Source organism: Carettochelys insculpta, chromosome 13, assembly GCF_033958435.1.
Source record: "Carettochelys insculpta isolate YL-2023 chromosome 13, ASM3395843v1, whole genome shotgun sequence".
NCBI lineage: Eukaryota > Metazoa > Chordata > Testudines > Carettochelyidae > Carettochelys > Carettochelys insculpta.
In genome coordinates, this window is record NC_134149.1 from 2,985,344 (window position 1) to 3,005,731 (window position 20,388).

The window sequence follows — 20,388 nt, forward strand, 5'->3', positions numbered from 1 at the left end:
ACCTAGTGTGTTAAAAATAGCAGTGTTGACATTGTAGACTGGGGTAGAATTCAACATACAAGCCTGTCAGGCTCCATACTCGAGCTCTTGCCTAGGTTGCCACCAATGCTCCACCTGATTTTTTATTATCCATGTGCAAAATAAATGTTGTCACATACACTGACACACATGGATGTGCACCACCAGAAGAAACATGCTGCCGAAAGAAAAAGACGGGAACACGTATGATTCTTTCATTTTCCAAAGTTTGTTCCTATGAAAATACTGAGCTGCTACTTACCAGTAATGGTGTATTTAGTCCTTTCTAAATTAGGTAAGTAATTACATTTTTACAAATGCTGTTGCACCTTCCAGAACAGAAGACATAAAAGTATTGAGTGTATTATAAATATACAGAAGGTCGGACGTAACTCAAACAAGACTGACTGTCACTTGGATACAGGTTAACTTCTCCAAGCAAAGGACACTTCCCATATGAAATCAGTCACCGGGCTTGAACAAAGGGAAGACACAGTCAGTGGAATACAGGGTGCCTATTTAGAATAAGGTGGGAAGAAGGAACACAATCAATCAACTAGTAAGCATACATCTTCAAAAAGAACTTTCAGCTGTAAAGATAGGACAGCAACGGAATTTATCCACTGCACCAAATGAACTCCTTAATGGCCGTTGGACAATGGATATTTCTTAAGAGGCACATCTATTCAGCTGGGAAAGAAGAACCTCAAGAAAATTAATATATTAATGGTAACATTAAAACAAACAATGTAAGTCGCACAATCCTTTCCCATAAAAGACTAAGAAGGTACTACAAGTTAAAATGCACATTTAAAGTCTAACAGAATGTAATAAACAAGCCACTAATTTGTTGCTGCCACAAAACATTAGTGATGTGAATTGGTCAGTGAGAAATGTTTTAAAGGCACAAACAACAGAAGTAGCATATCAAAGATGCAAGACTAAAATTATCAAGACGAGCATCTTCATAAAACACGCACGGGCCTCTATGCCTCTAAAGAGTCTTCGGAAACTTCAGCTGCTCCAGAATGTGTCTGCTCGAGTTTTAACTAATACTCGTTATGCAGAGCACATTATGCCAGTGCTCTGGCAGATGCAATATTAACTTCCCTTGGCTGGGCAAATTCTCTCATTCAGCACCAGTCCGGTCCTGACAGTGTCGACTAGACAGGTTCAACCTGTGCTTAACTCATCAATGCGATACTGTACTGTTTCACAGATTTCTATAGGTCTACCACCCAGTCCCACTGTATAATCTGGGAAAGGGATTTTCATCACACATGATAACAGTGACTAAGCCACTAGTACCACAACTATTAACTAGGGCTGCTAAAGGCTACCACAACACAACATCCAACCAGCCAGTCAAATCAACACTGATATTTGGAATTTTTTCTTCCACTTCCCAGGCAGGATGGGAGATTTTTATTGCTTTTGCCGTGAGAAGGCTATGACCAAGACAAGATTCTTGTAGTTTGTCCTTTGAAAGCAGGGTGCTACAGAGTCGCTAATCTCTTGCGAAAGGGAACTCTTTGGGGCCAGCCAATGGAAGTTCTGTCTCAAGCAGTTATAAATTTCATGCTTGCAGCCGACAATTCCATTATCCTAAGTAACGCCATTGTTAAGAAATGTCATGGAACAGAGCTATATGCTGACACAGCTTAGCACCACCTATCAATGGCTTAGAAAATTAGGGCCAGAATAATAATTTCACTATGGTTTTCCATGGGGAAGGTGAGTAACTCAGGAGCACTGCAGGTGATCTTCTCCTGTTGCCTTATACTATGGGAAGGGTGCAGTAACTTGAAGCAGTTGGATTTATTTTAAGGCTGTTGTCTTTAGTATAGTAGGCAGTAGGCATCCTTCGATCCCGAGGGATCATGGGTTTGCGCCCCGGTTGGACTGATTCGAGCAGCATCTTCTGTGGCTGTGCAATCCAATCCAGGAGTGGCCGTCCTTTCCGCACTGTGAGCAGCAGTACACAGATGTCACTCTGGTATATCGGGCACGGATCTTCCTGAGGGCTCTCCTGTCTTCCGCTTCCTTCACCAAGGTAGTTTCATACATAACAAGAGCTTCCTTCACTCCCTGTTTCCAGGCATGCCTGTCTGAGGTGAGCGAATGCCAGGTGTTCACACTGATAGAGAGCGCGCTGAGGTCACGCTTGCACATGTCCTTGTAGCACAATTTATGTCGCCCTTTTGGCCTCTTTCCAGACGCCAGTTCACCGAAGAGGAGGTCCTTCGGTATTCAGCCATCCGTCATGCGTGAGACATGGCCCAGCCAGCGCATACGCCTCTGTTTGAGAAGGGTGAACATGGAGGCGGTGCCTGCCCTCTCAAGCACTGCGCTATTGGGGACCTTGTCCTGCCATGAGATACCGAGTATGCGCCTAAGGCAGCGCACGTGGAATGTGTTGAGCTGCTGCTCTTGTTTTGAGTGCAAAGTCCATGTTTCACTGGCGTACAGCAGTGTGCTCAAAGCACAGGCTGTGTAGACCTGCACCTTGGTGCGTACAGTTAGCTTATTGTTAGCCCATACTCTCTTTGTCAGCCTGGAGAACGTTGTGGTGGCTTTTCCAGTGCCTTTGTTGATCTCGCTATCAAGTGACAAGTTGTCCGAGATCGTCGAGCCTACGTACAAACACTCATGGACGACTTCCAGTTCGTAGTCTAGCACGTTGATAGATGGCTCGTTACCCACATTCTGGCCCATCACCTGGGTCTTCTTTAAGCTGATGTCTTTAGTATCTAGTGCACTGAAATAGTCAAGCCTGGAAGTCAAACATGTGGCATCCAAGAGGACAGCAACATTCTCCTGACCAACTGTAAATGGACAAAAGCAACAGCTGCTAAGAATGTTGTTTGGGAACCAAGAAAGGAGAGTTCAGGTGGACCCTGAGATTACAAACTGACTTAATGGTTGGAAGACAGATACCTCTGGCCTTTGAGGATTGGAGATTACCATGGCTCTTCCAGCTGTCTCCTTGACATCCCTTGTACCTTGCTGAGGGTTAAGAGTTAGCTTTGCATTCAGTTACTGCTCTTGCTTTGCACTGCGACAATTGGGAGATGATGCTATTAACATTTGATATAAAGGGGCTGGGCATCATCTGTGTACTGTGAGTGTTTAATGCCCAGATGGCTCACAACCTTTCCATGAAAGCAACCTTGCTAAAAGTGGAGGGTTAACATCCCTCTCCTGGAGCTAGCTTTCCATTATTCCTTCTAGAAAGGCTGAGGTTCTCTCAGGCTGTCATGAAAAGAGATGCAATCCCTACCAACTTATACAACTGCACAGCAGGAAAGAAAACAACTTGCCATTGAGTCTTTCGTTCTTCAATCCTGGTGAACTGATCTGAAATTATTTCATGTGCAGTGGAATTCTTTAGACATAAAAACAATAGTAAAAGAAATAAAAAAGAGAAGTGTTTTGTTTAAGCATAAATCTAATCCATTACCCATAGATATCCAGCTTTGGTGCAGAAATTCAGAACAAGCACATCACATTTAAGGAGCATAACTAAGATTATGCAATGAAAACGAATGCCTAAAGCTGAAAGTGTTACCAAGTGTTACCTGGCTGCTCTCAGTGACATGATGCTCCTAGATTGCCTTTCAATGATATTTTTCTGAAGATTTGAAGAGGGTCTTTCCACTATTAGCATCTTCAGTATGCAGAGCAAGTAGACCCTAATGATTCAGAAATCAAAGTCATATTTGAACAATCTGCAATGAGTTGCTGTTTCTTTTTGTAGGGGGAAAAATTACCTTTCTAGTGAGAAACAAAAGTGAATATAATAGACTTCCAGGTTTTTATATTCACTACACAGTTCATTCAGGTTGGCATGCAAGCTAAAAAAGACGTAAAGTGTACGTTAAATACCTGCATTAGTGATGCAATATTTTCCTCATCTTGTTTTCTGCGTGCAGAACAAACTATCTATACTCACTTGGACTTGGATAGGTCAAATATTTCCCAAGAGCAATCTTCCCCTCCTATACTGAAAAACCTGTGATAACTCAACAAAGTTGTCCACAGTTCAAACACATTTTAGGAAGAACAACTTGTGTTTTAAAAATAAAATATCAAAATATGAAACCTGTGATAACAGTACATTTCAATAATGAGTAAAGGACACTTGGCCAATTAAATTCCATCAGTGAAAAACAAATGCTAGCCATTAGAAGATCTGGTGGTCCAAACTCAATATTGTTGTAGTGGGAAAACAGGCTACTAAGACTTATCTTGTAACTCGTAGTAGACACCATAATAAAATAGGTTAAATAATATAAGCACCCATCTCCACATGCCTGTAAAAGCAAATAAAACAAATTCAGGTGTTCTCTTTATGATGGAAATCCAAAAAACAATAAGGATTCTGTGTTTATGTAATCAAAATTGACAAACATTTGTGATTATTTGCTCTTCATTTTAATTTAATTTGATTTAAAACCAGAACTTTAAAAAAAATCTATATTCCCAAGCAAATTACTATGCTGGAACCAATAGAGATCACTGCATAGTACATTTGTACTGCTGAACATTTTAAATATTAGCTCATTCTGTACACAAATTGTTCAGACATTATTTCCACATTTTTAGTCCTTAAAATTACAATAGAAAAGTATGTCCAAAATAGTTTCTTGAAAGTAGGTCAAAGTACTCATTTGCAACCACTTATTCATTAGTTTCCTAGCAAATTAATCTACCCACACAGATATACGCAATGGGTGTCCCTGGCAACAGTGAGGCTGAAGAATAAAATCCAAACAACATTAATGAGCATCTTAGGCTGAATAGTTGCAATTTAAAGTTTTATTGAACAAAAGAAGGTAAAACATGGTAGTCTGAGTTCACTGAGCAAAAAGCAGCTCTCCTGCTGAAGCTGCATTTTGTGCTAAATAACCTTATTAACCGAGACTGTACAGAGGACATGTAATATGTAAGTTGTCTCAACAGCAAAGGAGAAAAGTTAGATTAAATTTGATCTGAAAGAACAATCTGGTCAAATTCAGTGGCTTGAATTAACTTTTCTAGCCCTTATCTATATAACAGAGTACAGGCATACAACAGACCATACAACTGTACTGAATTCGCCCTTATTAATAGCTTATGCTCCCTTGCAAATGGAAGCCCATTCCTGGGGAAGGGGAACAGATCAAAACTTAAAAAGCCCAAACATTTTAAGTCTTCTGTTTGAACTGTCACTTAACTGAGCCAGGAAAAAAACCCTCTTGTTATTAAAAATGCTGGGCCTACACGGGTCCACCTCTTGTACAATGTTCTTTAAATTAATAATTTAATTTCTCCTATCTGCTTAAGAAACTCCATATGCTCTTAAAGCACCTACCCAGCGAGGTGGGTAGAGAGATATGTCAAAAATACTCTGTGAAAAGTGGGAGGTAGCTTAGGCCTGCTGGCAACCGTTTCTTATCACTCACTTGGGTGCAGGCTACCTCCCTTTAAAATCTGCAAAGATGAAAGGAAGAAAGACTTTCAGATCTGAAGGTTAGTGAACACAGTTACATGTTCACTATGGCCTCTTCCAATTTGACTTACTGGGCTTCCTAATGAAAGTTGTAAGGTACCTCACAAACCCAATACACAACATTAAAAACGTACCTAATTCATATATTTCATAGGCAAAGTCTTGTTTCTCACTTGTTAACATTTGGCTCTGCTGAGTACATTTTTCTGTATTCTTTATTAACCACTCGATAAACATTCCAGGCCAAACAAACAGCACAAGTAATGTCAAAGTCTTTTTTCCCCCTCCCTTAGTAACTGTACCAATTGCTGTAGGCTAAGCCTAACAGATACTACTGAAGAAAAATGACACACTCCATGATGCAGTGCAAAGGTATTACCACAACACCGTAAGTCAAAGGATTTTTAAGGTGCTGAAAGAGGTGACTCTCTAGAAGGTGACCCTGTATTGTCTTCTGGTGGGAAAACTGTAAGAGTGCAGGCGCGAATACCACCAAGCGATTCTGGGAGGTCAAAGACCTTGTGCCACTCATCCTTTTCCGGGTCATATTTCTGGACTATTTCCACCATACAACGATTATTCCAAGAGTACCCTCCAACAACATAGATTTTATTTTCGAAGACAGCTACCCCAACATCACTTTGGCCACGCAACATGGCAGCAATTGGAGTCCACTGGTCTAGGGTCGGTGAATAATATTCACAGCTTAGAACATCATCATAATCACTTGTTCCTCTGAAGTGATTTCCGCCAATAACATAAAGCTTGTCTCCAACAGTACACATGCAGTGCAACCCTCTGACTGTTGTCATTGGAGCCTTTTGTATCCATTTGTCTGTGTCAGGGTCAAAGCACATGAGTTCTTTTTGGAAAGTATCGTGGGTAATTCCACCTATAGAATGAAAAAAAAAAACAAAAACACAAAGTAGTATTGACCTTGGGGTAAACACAAGTCATGACCAGTGTTCTCTGTAAGCTGGCTACTTGTATGGCCACTCAGAAGAAATTCAAATGCTGCCCAGCTGACTAGCAGAGCACCCACAGCTAGGTTTTGTATTTCTATTTCACAGTGCACATTTGCACAGGTCTTGGTGCAGATAAAATATTTATTCTGCAAGTGGATAGAAAAAAATCCACACACAGATGGAAGACTAGAGGGAGCACTGGCCTTGACAAAAAAGGCAGCAGTATTTCAACCAACTCTAGAAGATCCCCAATGACAGGGGCTCTCAGCCGTCCTGGAATACTGTACTTCTTTCAAGAAGCTGATTTGCTTTCCATGCCCCAAGTTTCACTTCATTTAAAGACTATTTGCTTATAAAGTGACACATCGTTGTCAAACTCTTGCATACTTTGCCATTTTTACCATGTGTTTATAAAATAAATCAGCTGAAATATAAGCACGCTACTTACATTTCAGTATACAGAGAAATAAACATGTCACTGTGTGAAATTTAAGTTTGTACTGACTTTTTCCAATGATTTTTACTTAACCTATTCTAAAACCAGCTAAATACCTAGATGACTTGGCATACCTTCTGGAAGAACTCTGTGCACACCTGGGGTACAGGTGCACCTAGGTGGAAAACATAGCCCAAGGATATTGGGGACCAGAACCTTTTGTGTGGAGCGTGTGTATCTGCAACTGTGTTAGTAGGGGCACGCCCAAGGGTGACTGCACCTAGGAATTCTGGGGAATGGTTCAATCAAGAAAACAACATAGTCCAAGGTTGTATTCTCTTTTCTCAATAACCTCCATGGACCCATAAATGGCTCCATCTATTTCCTGTCTATTCCTTATTATGGAGCAGCAGTTTCCACCTCTTCCCCCAAAACAGAACTTGGATTCATGAAGAGGATTCTGAGGGGTCCTGGAGAGGGGAAAGAACTGTTCCTAGGAAGCGGCTGAGCCCTCCCTCTGAACTGCTGAGCTATACATGTGCAAAGTCCACCTTCCCCGCACTTCTCCCCCCAGCCCTATCCCCGCAGTTGTGGGTCTGAATGTGGAAACATGGCTCCAACTAATCCACAACTGAATCTTGGGAAAGAGAAAATAGTTGCATTGATTTCCCATTTTACATATTCATTTGGCAAATCTTCTGTCACTTTGATTTATTTCAAGAGCTTGAAATTAATGAACCAGCAAGAGTTCTGAGAAAACTCATGCCCTGCTCATGGTCCCAATCCAACTACTATTTACAAGTGCAAATTAGTGCCCCTTTTACCTGCTCAGTAGTGACAGACAATTGGCCAAGTGTGAGTAAGCTTCTGAAGTCTGCCCAGAATCGTTGGAGTGGTTGTAGAATATATATTGGATGCACACATTTCAGCCGCGCTATTGCTATGCAGAGGAAGTCTCCTTTGAAGTCAGTGGAAATTCTGAGCCAAGTGTTATTTAGAGCAAACACAAGGAAAAAATGTGGGCATGTAGCCTACTATATGCCGTTACTCATGGAAAAACTTGTGAGGTCAGCGCAGGCCAGGCAGGACCATTTAGTGCCTTGTCACAGAATTCCCTTCAAAGGAGAACAATTTTCTGGGAGATTGGAGAACTTGGGCTGCATCTACACAATGAGATAAATTCAAATTTAATTCAGTTAGTTGATATTACCCCGTGACTGTCTCCACTGTAAATACCATTAGCTCCATTTAGGGAGCACTATCTCGAGATTACAAAAATCGCAGTTGCCTGATGGGTGTAGTGTCAAGTTCGAATTCAGAAGTTTGATTAAAGGCCAGTGTGGAAGCAACATGTCTTAAAATTAAATTTATTCGCCTCCACAGGTATCCCCTATGTTACCCAAAATGCCCCTCAGTGCTCTGCTCTGGCCACTGCTCTCCTTTAACAGGAAGACCATGAATTTCCAAGTGGGAGCAGTGAGCCTTTATCTTTGGGCTCATGTTACTACAAGAGCCTTAGAAATGTCTGTCTGTCTTTGCTATTAGCACTGTGAGTGCATCTCCCAATCAAATAGCCTCTCCAGGGAGTTCATAGCTCTGTCTGTACATTGTTATTTTCTTCTGCACTGCTGGCGCCAGCCCGTGCCCTGCCGGCGCCAGCCTGCGCCCTGCCATACCACATGTCAACAAGGTTGTGCTGGGGGTCATGCTTGCATAACACGTCAAGAAACTTCATCACAGCAGTTTACCTTTGTGTGTGACCCCCCCACCCCACAGGCGCCACACAGTCTGGGTCTTTCCCACTCTGTGCCACATCACGTGGGTAGCCCCCACCCCAATGTAGTAAAAGGATGTGCCTGCTGTTCGGTGTCAACCATGCTGCCAGTCACACATTTAGGGCTCCAAGGACAGGAAAGATACTGGGGGTTTTGCTGCAGCAATGGGAAAGGACCACTTCAACTGCTCACCCCACCCTTTGCCCACACTGTACTTTCCTGCCGCCGAGGAAAAGTCTCCCACAGCAGCTACGTATCGGCATGGGAATGAGAAAAATGCAACATGGGAAGATGATGTCAAGACCAGCAAGCACACCCTGAATGCTACAGGGATGAGAGAACTGTGGGATAGCTTCCCACAATGCACTACTGCAACAGTCAATGTTAGCCAGTTTGCATGTGGCCGCAACAAATCAACTTTGTGGGGAGCATGTGGCAAATGAGGATGGTCAAATTCCAACTCAAATTCCAGAATTAGAAAATCAATATAAATAAATTTGAATTTCTCTCATAGTGTAGATGCAGCCTTGCTTTGTCAGAGTAATTGTGGCTCCTGATCTGAAAAGCACACATTAAATTATTGCTTTTCAGAGGCACAGAAGCAACCAAAGTTGCAGCAACAAAGAAGCAGTGAAAGCAGTAAAGACACCACTCACATACTGTGCTTAACCTTAATAAGCCTTCAAACTTTGTCTTATGTCAGTAGATAATTTTAAGTCAACATTTGGGGCATTAGCTAACCTTCCCAATCCTTAGTGAAGTAACTATTTATCTAAAGGCAAAATGACAAGTTCTGTTTGACTATACTATGTAAATGTTTGCGTTCATAAAAATGCAGCACCCACAGCTAAGATGTAGTAGAGAGTATAACAAATTAAAGATGTTTAAAGTAAGTACCTACCAACAGTGGTATTTTGATCTAAAATGGTTCTTTGAGAGAGAGTTTTTTCAAGTATGTTATTTGACTGTGTCTGAAGCCATGAGTCATTGATTGAAACAAGACATTTCATATCTAAAGTAAGAACTATTCTTTGAATCTTCCTTCACCCACCAGAATAAGAAAAAATGTGGCAGATTTTGTTCATAAATTTATTAGAGCAATTTACCTGAAATATACATTAATCCTCCATAGACAGTTCCAGCATGACCATAATGGGGCTCATTCATTTTTGCGACATAACTCCATTCATTCATTCTTGGATTGTAACATTCCACAGTGGCTGTTTTTTTTAAAAAAAAAAAAAAAAAAAAAAAAGTCCTTGAATTTAGTATAATTTGATTTTGAATACACTAGTACTGACATGAATACATTCATAAATAGACAATACAGCAATGAAAAATGTGATTCACATAAAGAAAGTTTCAATCATATATTCAGATATTCCATGTAGTTAAAAAGACATCGTGGAATAGCCTATAAGCTATCTGCCCCCTAGGAGCTGCAGGAAAAAACTCTTATACACCTGTTTCCACTAGTTCACATTCAATACAGTTGATGGTTAACCTGCCATAGCTTTCATTTATCTTGCTCTGTATACACTGTGGTGCACTCAAATGAAGCAAAAATGAAATTAGGTAATATCTGCTTTTCTAATTCTTCTCATAGAATGCTCCTGCATCTATTACAAAGTGACACAGAGCAAACTTTAAACAAGTCTAACAGGATGAAAGCATTAGGAAAGTCAGAGGAAAATGAGTTAGTTTCATTTCCTTAACGTGTCCCACCCAGACACATATGGATATAGAGAGAGTTCATGTTCCACCTACTGTATTAGAATCCTACCATACCACCCAAAGAAAGAAAACGAATTCTTGATTTGGGAATGGGATACCACTATTTGCAGTGACTGCCATTTACTATTATAAAGCACCAAAGAACCGTGTGTCACTTCACAAAAAAGGATAGGGGTCAAACCCAAAGTGTTTTCAGGAGCCACATCTGCAAAGAAAACTGAAGGGTGTTACTGGCTAAAAACAGGTCTGTGTAGGAACAGTGCTCTGTTCACACAAGTTTGTTTGGAAGACAGAGGACTAGAGTAGATAATTTAAAAAAAAATTCTTTTTAAAAATTAAACCTATTTAAAATTAAGACTGTGGTGACTGTGTTAAGGCCTAAACTTAATAAACTACAGTAAGATAATGTAAATAAAAATATTCAAGAACTATATTTTGTTGCTGAAGTTTTAAAGAAATTTAAAACCACTGAGTGGGAGGGAAGTCACTGGCCAAGGACCTAGAATCAGAAGCTGCTGAAGTGATAAAAACAAACCTTTGGTGGCGGCAGCAGCCTCTCTGCATTTGCAGTGGAAAATATTTGATTCATCTTAGTTTATTCAACTAGTTGAGTCAAATTATTAGTTCATTAACAGTCAAGGGGAAAAAAACTGAAAAAAAGCCTGAAAGCATGTTTCCTTTGACTAGGACTAAAATGAAGTGAGAGGATGAGCTCCAATATCTCTAAAATCTTTAATGACTTGTCTGTTTTACTAATTATTGACAATATTTCCGTTGTTTAATAAATCAGTTTAAAGGCAAAACATGTTTTCATAAACTCACTTTTTGCCTTATGTATCCAGTACATTTAGGATAATTTTAAATAAATACTTCAATATTTTTGCGCATTTTAACTGAATTTCAGTGTCCATCCAAATGCAGTTTGACACAAATTACAAATTTTTTTTTTCAAAAAGTCAGTCTAGGAGGAAATGCTTAATTCACTATTTTTTCACATAATGTAAAAATTACAATGGAATAAGAATGTACCAAGTTATACAACCGCTAACCTGTACCCTGCTGGTAAGCAAAAAGTAGCACCAAAATAAATAAAAACAAACAAACAAACCAATGAGAATCAACAAGTGTTTAAAAAAAATTAGTAAAATGACTAATGCATGGTGTAGTGAATTATAAATGCTGCTGTCCTGAAGGAAAATTAAGCCTCTCAAATAATCAAGTCAGGGTAGTAAAACTCTGTTTTCAGAGACTGAATCATCACATTTCATACACACTGACTACAAACGTCTTCAGTTTCCAGAGACTAAACATTACCCTGGGACTTGCTTTTACTCAGTCTTACACAAGAACTGAAACTCCCGCTAGTGTGACAGGCCAGGGTTAGTTTCCAAGTCTGTCATCTCCGACTGTCACCGTGACATACCAGTCAAACTGAAAAGCCATGAATTTTGACATTCTAAAGGTACAGCTGTTGCTTTGCTAGTAGTAATCCACTGCATAACTTGGTACCTTGGTACCATGACACACAGGCTATTTAATTCGATTATGATTTTTAAAACTAGCACACAGATTATTTTTAAGTGTCTCAGAAAACTCTTAAGGACAATTTCCATGGACAAGATAACCTGTAGCAGTAAATCGGAATCTGAGAGCACTTCCAAAGTGCACTTTAGGAGGGGGAATCCAGCAAAAAAGGACATCTCTGTATCACACAACTACATGCAGCACACACTGCAGCTCCCTAAGCAAAAACCCAACCCTACCTCTGCATTTATGACACTTCCAACACCACAGTACCCTGTGCAGCTGTAGCACAGCTGGTGTGGGATATTTGGCAGGGTCCCAAATTCATATGCGTGGATAATTATTAGGGGAGGGAGGATAGGAGGAATGGGGGGCCCTGTCGAGGGTAATGGATGGACCCTCTGGCCAGGGGCTCTCTGGGACCCCAGGATCACACTCAATTTTAGAGGATACACTGTTCCCCAGTGCACATGGCTCCTAGCTCCCTTCCAGTTCCATGCAGGAAAAGCCTACCTTTTTTAAAGACCTCCTCTTTCACTGCCAGCCAGCAGGTCACTCATTCCCCCACACCCCGACAGAATAACCACTAAGCCAACACAGGCCCCAGAAATATGGGCTCACATGTCCCCACCTGCTCCACCCACCAACTCCCACACCTCAACCCCATTCCTCGGCTGAAGTGCTGGATGGGTGGGCAAACAGAAAAGAACAAGTCCTCACACACTGACTGTGTTGCTCACTTGGCATGTCAGGCAGGCAGGCAGAGCAGAGCAAGCCCCCATACCTCAAACCTGCTCTCTCCCGTGAGCACCAGGTGGATGGAGCTGGGCAAGCCCCTCCAACAGAGCAGAGCCATAATGGGGAATGGCCACTGAACAATGGCTATAGTAGGAAATCAGAAGGAAAGTGCCAGCTCTTTATACCCACCCTAATCCCAGCTTCCATGGTAGCCTGGAATTTCCTTGGACACTTTTCACCCAAGTACCAGCCAAGCCAAGTCTGCATAATAGGTGAGGTCTAACAAGGCTATAGGGCAATAGGTTGCTGCTGCAGGACATAAGGACAAAATCTATCCTGCTTCCACTTCTTTCACAAGCTGTCCACTTAATTTATGGGTATAATTTTTGAGATAGTTTAATGTTTATGAACATAAAGAAATAAACAATTTTGACCTGAAATACACCTATTTTAAGATAAATCTCGTGAATAGATGCTGCCAGTTAAGCCAAATATTTCAGTGTCTTTGTGAAAAGTAGGCAAAAGATTAGCATAATTAATACTTAATTTATGAACTATAGTGCTTCACAATTTATTAAAAATTGTGATAAAGAACTGAATTAAGTGGCTTTTTGGATAGTTAAATAATATTTTGGTAAAGCCAAGTCTTTGAAATACACTGTCACCAATTATTAACAGATGCAGCAATACAGATGTTTTGTGTGCATGAAACTAAAGTGATAAAACTGTTTCTGGAACCAAAAATATTTTGGTTCTTTTACATTTACTTTTTGCTAAGGAGTTCCAAGCCTGGACGTGAAATATTGCAACTTCTTGATTCTTATGTAGGTAATTCCTCCTCCTACTTACTGCAAGGTAGACATCCTCCTGTTCTCCACAGGCAACAACAAGTTAATTTGCGGGAAGATAAAAATCAATTGCTTTTTAAAAACCAAATTTAAATCAGACTTTATTTAAATTAAATGCAACCTTCTCTCTAAAAAGAATAATTTTACTTAATTTAAAATTTGCAGTTGACACATCTGCATTAAGACTTAAACTTACTTAAATCATTAAAGTGACAATTCACATTAATAAAAAAAATTAAGTAGTACATTTTTTGCAACCAAAGTTTTAAAGAAAGTTGAACCACTGTATTGGTGGAAGCCCCTGGCTAAACACGTGGATCCAGACATTCCTGACACCCTACATCAGTTTTTGAGAGCAGAAATCTCATTGGCAGATTCAAGAATATTTTCATTTCAGTTCAATTATTGGTTCAATCACAGTTAAAAATTAATAGCAAGCTGGGGGAAAAAATTGGTGCAGCTTGTTTTCTTCTTTCAACCTGTGTTACTGTAGGTTCAACCTCACTAGTCTGGCATTCACTCGTTTGGCAACATCTGTAATCCAGCATGATTTTAGTTAGCTGGACAACCACTCATCATGGCCAAGATTCCAGTGGTCACCAGACAGTTTGTTTACAGCCATCAGTCCTGGCTCTCAGTGTTCTGTGCTTATTTATTTGTAGTTTATTCCTAAATGTCTGCTAAGAGCCCAGTAACCAGTGGACATGTTGGTAATGCTGCTAGACAATATTGACCACTGGTGGTCTAGTAAATTCGCTCATTTAGCATTGGCCAGACCCCTACGGTGCAGGGTTAGAGAGGCTTAACCTTTTCTAAAGCCTGGAAGTACAGGGCGACAAGAAAAAAAAAATCACTGATTCACTAACTGTAGATAATAATAATTCTTTTACATAAGAAATCAGTTTTAAACACAAAACATGTTTTGATCACCCTGCTTAACTTTTTTCTTATGCATCCAGGACATTTAAGGTTGTTTTATTTAATAACTATAACTTCAAAATGCAGTAAACTCTTTCATATCTAGCAGCCCCAGGACCGAGAGGTTACAAGATATTACAATATGACTGATATGTGCGAGGTTCCAATAAATGTTGGGTGCGGCACTGCATGGCATGGGGAGTCGCTTTGGGCAGCTTGTGTATCACTGCGAGCTGCTCAGGGCAGGGTGGGTTGCTGCATGGGGAACTACTCTGGATGGCTCATGCATGGCTGCTTCACATGGGGAGTCAGTCTGGGCAGCGGGCACTGGGCAAGAGAGAGCAGAGGAGTCACAAGCCGCATACACATGGGATAGAATGCCAGTTCAATGAGAACAAGAAGTCTTGTGGCACCTTATAGGCTAACAGATATTTTGGAGCATAAGCTTTTGTGGGCAGATACGCTTCATCAGATGCATGAGTGGGGGGTGGTTTCAAAGGGGTCTTTAAAGAGTGGGGTCCCAGTAAAAGGGAGGGCCAGAGCTGACAAGGTCTATTCAGCAAGGTGAAAATGGCCCAGTATCAATAGTACTTATCAAAAGAGGAAAAAACAAGTCAGATCAGACAGGGTTTGAAAGGGTGAGCCTGTGTCAGGGTCTAATGGGGAGACACTAACGCCCAGGGCAGAGAAGCTAGTTTTGTAAACCGCAAGCCACTCCCAGTCTCTGTTTAATCCTTGATTAATGGAGTCAAATTTGCAAATGAATTGCAGCTCAGAGAAGTCTAGTTGTTTGAAAACCATTTAAAACAGAGAGTTTACTGTACTGCGTTTTAATTGTGTATGAATTCCCACTCAAATAGAATTTGACATCATGCATAAGAATTAATCTAGTAAATTAGAAACGCATTATTTGCTATTTTCTAGCATAATGTGTAGAAATTAAGGATCTAAATAAATGAATTATGCTACATAACTACTTAAATAAAAGTCCATAGATACAGCAAATCTTCCTGGTTTCTAAAAAGCGACACCACGTCAGCATAAAGGCTATATTTAGTTGCAATGCAGCATGTTTTAATGGTTACCCCCAACGAGAATCATCTTTCTTTAGGAAAATAAGTACAAATGTAAAATATAATTAAAGCTGATTATTTAAATCAAGGCTTATTGCTTGCTGATTTAAATCATGATTAAAATAGGTGACAAATCACTGATTTAAATCAATTCACCCCTCTGTTAGTTTGACAATTTATTTCCTAGGAGTGGACCAGGACCAACAATCTCACAAGTCCAGCAATGTGAATATTTTGACAATATATGAAGCTCTCTCCTGGCAGCTCTTGGCGTTCAGAAAACACTCCAAAGTCACAGATCCATCAATCTGTGCTAGCAGCAGGCCTGCCAATGGGGAAGGCAAAGGGGGAAAATGTCCCAGAGCCTGTTTCTTCAAAAGGGCCTGGAGCTCTGGCCACCCCTGCTGCTACTTTGGAAGTGGCCACAGCAGTGGCCAGAGCTCTGAACCCCTTTGAAATACAGTGGCAGTCCAGCTGCGCCACTGCGTGCAGGTGTGAGGGAATGGGGAGTGGGGCAGCACTGGGGTCAGGGCAGTGTGAGGGCTAACTACCCCTTCAGCAGCACAGAGCCAGGCCCCCCTCCCACCTTGACCAAGGGCCTGTGGTGGCTGTCAGCCCTGCTGGCTTACAGCAACCAAAAGTCCAACTGATGGCAACTTCACTTTGTTCTTTCATCCCACACCAACAGGAGAGAGGCTCTGCAAATGAGGATTCATAGGCAAGCAAGAGCAGGCGACAACAGATACAGCAGGAGAAACTAGTGTATAATATTATGGCTCACATAAAGTTTTAATACAATTGCCTGTTTGAGAAAGGAGTATTGTCAGTTCCATATTCCTTACTCTTTGAACATCAGCTATGCAGCAGCAGAGCTAATTTTTTAGATGAATTCTATCATCCTGAAGATCACTATTTTGACTTAAAGTCTTGTGGATGCTACACTCACTATTAAACTTCTAAAATTATTAGACCCAAAAGAAGTAAGCTATTTTTCAGAATTTTTCACATTGCCTATAGTCAATTTCACAATTTTCCAGGAATAACTGGCCAGTTTCTCCCTCAATAACAAGTCCTATATAAACTCTCACTGGGGCATCAGAAAAAATATTTTTAAATAATTATAGCACCACTATTTAAAGGTGTTTGTCAAAACCAGGATTTTTTTTAACAAGTTAGTCTATCGACACTCTCCTTCCTCTCTCCCCTGTAAGATAACAGTCTCTTTTTAAAGCAAATATAGTATATACCAGACATGAGAGAACCTCTCAACTGTAGTTTATTACTGAGTCTGGTTCATTTTCAATAGAACGATAAGGTTCCCCTTTCAAGAGCATGAATGACCCCTGAAGACTCTGTTATATTGGGGCAGAACTTCTGCCCTGCACATATCCCATACAACAGCTCAGGAATACATACTTTGAAAAGCACACCTAGAGCAATCCCAAATTAAACAATTCTGCTTGTATTTTCACGTGTCCACCAGTGGTGGTGGTTTGTCACACGTGTCGACACTGATCAGTTTTGTCCCAAAAGCATCTATGAGTCTTGAGATGAATTACCATTGGTGACTTGTATTAGATGAGCCCCCAGAGCATGTCTACTGTGTATCTGGCAGCGAGATCCCCAGCCCAGAGCAAGAGTAGGGTCACTGGGACTCATGCTAGCATGCTAAAAATAGCTGTACAGACACTGCAGCTCAGGCTACAGTTCTTGTTCTCAAGTCTAGTGGTTTGTGTGAGACTAAGGCCAGGTCTACGCTAGACCTTAAAGTCAACTATAGATAAGCAATTCCAGCTATGGCAATTATGTAGCTGAAATCAACTTATCTACAGTTGACTTATCTGGCCGTTCTCACTGAGGGAGATTGATGGGAGAAACTTTCCTGTCAACCTCCCTTACTCCTCACAAGATTGAGGAGTACAGCTGATGTGATAGTTGGATTTTGTGCATGCTCAGTAGGTGCGCAAACTTGAACTGAGGAAGATCAACCCTTACACCAGGTCGATTTTCTGGGTAGTGAAGACATGCTCTCGGAGAGCAAAGTCCCTCCCAAGTCAAAACATGCACATTACCACTTTTAGCATATGGTCTGCTAGCATGAGTTGGTGGACCTCGGCAGGGAGGCTCATCCCTAGATGTACTATAGGCATACAGAGGTTGTTTATGGTTGGGCATTCCAGCACTGGAAAACTGAATTCTACTCTGTGCCAACTGTACATATGATCATGCAACAGAGAGGGGAGCATAAGGTTTGTTTTTATAAAGTGCTGCGTCTTTCCAACAAGCATAGTATAGTGATGGATCCCTTATAAATACTAGCAGACTGACAGGACTTGTCAGACAGCATTCTCACTGTACTAAAGTTACGGTCTCAGTCTGACACAGCCGGATATTTTATAGCTGTTACCACCATTTAGAAGTTTCACAAGGGCAATTCTGTGAACAAACAAATCTCTTCACTGTCACAGAGCTGGTTTTCTGTTTCTATTTTGGTGAATTATTTTATTTTTGTATGAATCTCTTTCATTAAACTAGGCTGTACTTTAATTTCCAATCTGCTCTAATATTCTCTAACAAAAATTCAATATTATTCACCCCCATGTGTTGTATCAAAACTTGATATCAATAAGAGATGTTTTATAATAGTTTACTTAAAATACAGAAGGAAGCACACAAGTTCCCACCTCACAAGACTACATCTAAAACGCGCTATTGGAGAACCTGGAATTTCTGTAGTTTTGGGTATGTTGAGATTGACCATTGAAATTTCAGATGTTTATGACCACTCCAAGCCCAGTAAGGCCACGCGAATCTCACAAACAACATCTTCTCTTCAACAAGCTATGACCAGGAAAGGGAGCCTACTATCAATATACCAGCACGTATTGTGATTGGAGATTGTCCATATACCTCTCATCCCCCAGGCTTTTCTGCAGGGCACTTCCCAGCTTGTCTTCCACGCCTTTCTTTAAGAGAGTCTCCCTTGTTCTCAGTCACCACCTCTGTTCAAACAGGCTAGCCCCCTGAAGAGTTCTCCTTTGATTCTGTATCCATTAACCATCCCCACTTAATCAGCCACATCTAATTTCCAACCACAACAGGGATAATTATGCGCTCAAATTAGATGTAAAACTGTTCAGAGCCCTGGACTTCTGATGTCTTGAAAATGAGGCCTTAAAGAAAACCATTACAATTTAGAATACACAAGATATTTGAGATCTTTGCAAAAGTCCAATTCTGATAATTTCCCTTGAAAGGTTTCAAATGGGTACTACTGTGCATTGTTAAATTACTCTTATTATCAAATCACTAGTGAAAAACAGACATTTTTATGGTGAAAAGTAATACTACACAGTTTTGATAAAATTAAAATATTTGAGAAGTGTTTTGGATACCCTGGCTGAAGGATCTCACAAAAGTATAAAATATTACCGATTAAAGGAGACTTTTAGTAATTTTGACCCTTAGATCTTGGTTTGCCTCAAATGGATGGCAAATTAATCTGAACAAATGAATTAACTAGAAGTAGTTTAACATCTAGATAGCCAGTATTTAAATCCAATCTCCTTGGAAACTTTTCAGAAATTGATAACTCATAAATATAACAACTATCAAGTTGAAATCAGTTTTGACTCCAACAAGGGCAAATTCTGCAATGGTTTTCCAAAGATGTTTAATCTGCTTTTGTATGTAAAGTTAGGATTTTTATTTGTGGTCGAGAGAGAGCTAAACTGGATTCTGTATCTCTACACTGCCTGTTTTTATTCAAGGAAAAATTAAAGTGAAACATGATTTGCATAGCAATCGGTGTGGGAGGAAAAAGGAGGGGTATTTCAGTCCCCAAACCAAAACCCTACACAGCCAGAGTCCCTAGCATTTATACAGAGCTTTTTACGCAGACAGACTGAAGTCACTTTGCCAGCTCAAAATTAAGGTCACTGCAGCCGTTTAACACTATCCTCCAAACAAAAGTTAAATACAATGTTTCTTCGTTTCCGGTCAAACCAACTGCAGAGAAATTTTTGACCAAAACACTGTTATTGCTTGACGTAGGTTGAGTGCTCTCCATATCTTCAAAGACTGGTTCACACATAAAATTTCATGAGTTTAACAGAAGATGTGATCCAATACTGGGCACACACAAAACTACTAAAAAACCCTGAACATTTGTCCTTAAGTAGGCTCAGAAGGGTAGTCGTGTTAGTCTGTAGCTTCACAAACAACAAACCATCCTGTAGCACCTTAAACACTAACACTTTTATGGATTGGGTAATGAACTTTTGTGGGTATTAGCCATGAAAGCGCATTACCGAATAAACTCCATCCCTTCCACACCACACCCTGTGCCACTGCATGGTGGCAGTAAGCGCGGGAGGCAGGAGAGAGGGAGCTACAGAGGAATCCGGGCATCATCGAGGTCAGGGCTTCAGACAAGGGGCTGTGCAAGGATGTTTGCTTTTGTGCAATCAGAAAGTTGTCAACCCCATTACAAAGGGAAAGGACACTTACAAACTCTTTAATCTGGGGTGGCAGAGAGAAAAATATTATACTACAGGAACAGCTAAGGAACTCCTTAAGCATCTGCTGGAACTCAAAGTCAGGGTTTAGGAACAGAAGAGACCATCAAGTCTGCCCTGTACGTAAACAGGCCATTAAGCACACACAGATATCCTGAACTCAGTCACATCAGTTAAACCAAGGCATACTAGCTACCACGAGACTTAACTGTTATATGCCACAGGCAGAGAACGAGAGAGTAAGGTGCTCCCCATCCACAAGTAACAAGCAGGATGGTTAAACCATTAACATAGGTCCTCCACTAAAGAGCAGGTGCTGTGACACTAGGTCCTACAAATGAATCTTGGTGA

The 20,388-nt window shown here is 40.6% G+C and overlaps 1 protein-coding gene across 9 annotated transcripts in view; it reads right to left on the reverse strand.

Moving 5' to 3' along the window:
• Positions 1 to 4,602: 4,602 nt before the first annotated feature.
• Positions 4,603 to 20,388, reverse strand: part of KLHL13 (kelch like family member 13) — a 155,201-nt gene continuing 139,415 nt past the window's right edge. For all 9 annotated transcript variants that reach the window (XM_075007531.1, XM_075007529.1, XM_075007530.1 and 6 more), the window contains 2 exons: positions 9,792 to 9,905; positions 4,603 to 6,401 (listed from right to left, as the gene is read on the reverse strand). In XM_075007531.1, the coding sequence (XP_074863632.1) occupies positions 5,914 to 6,401; positions 9,792 to 9,905 (602 nt within the window). In that variant the 3' untranslated portion in view covers positions 4,603 to 5,913. The remainder of the gene's footprint in view (positions 6,402 to 9,791; positions 9,906 to 20,388) is intronic.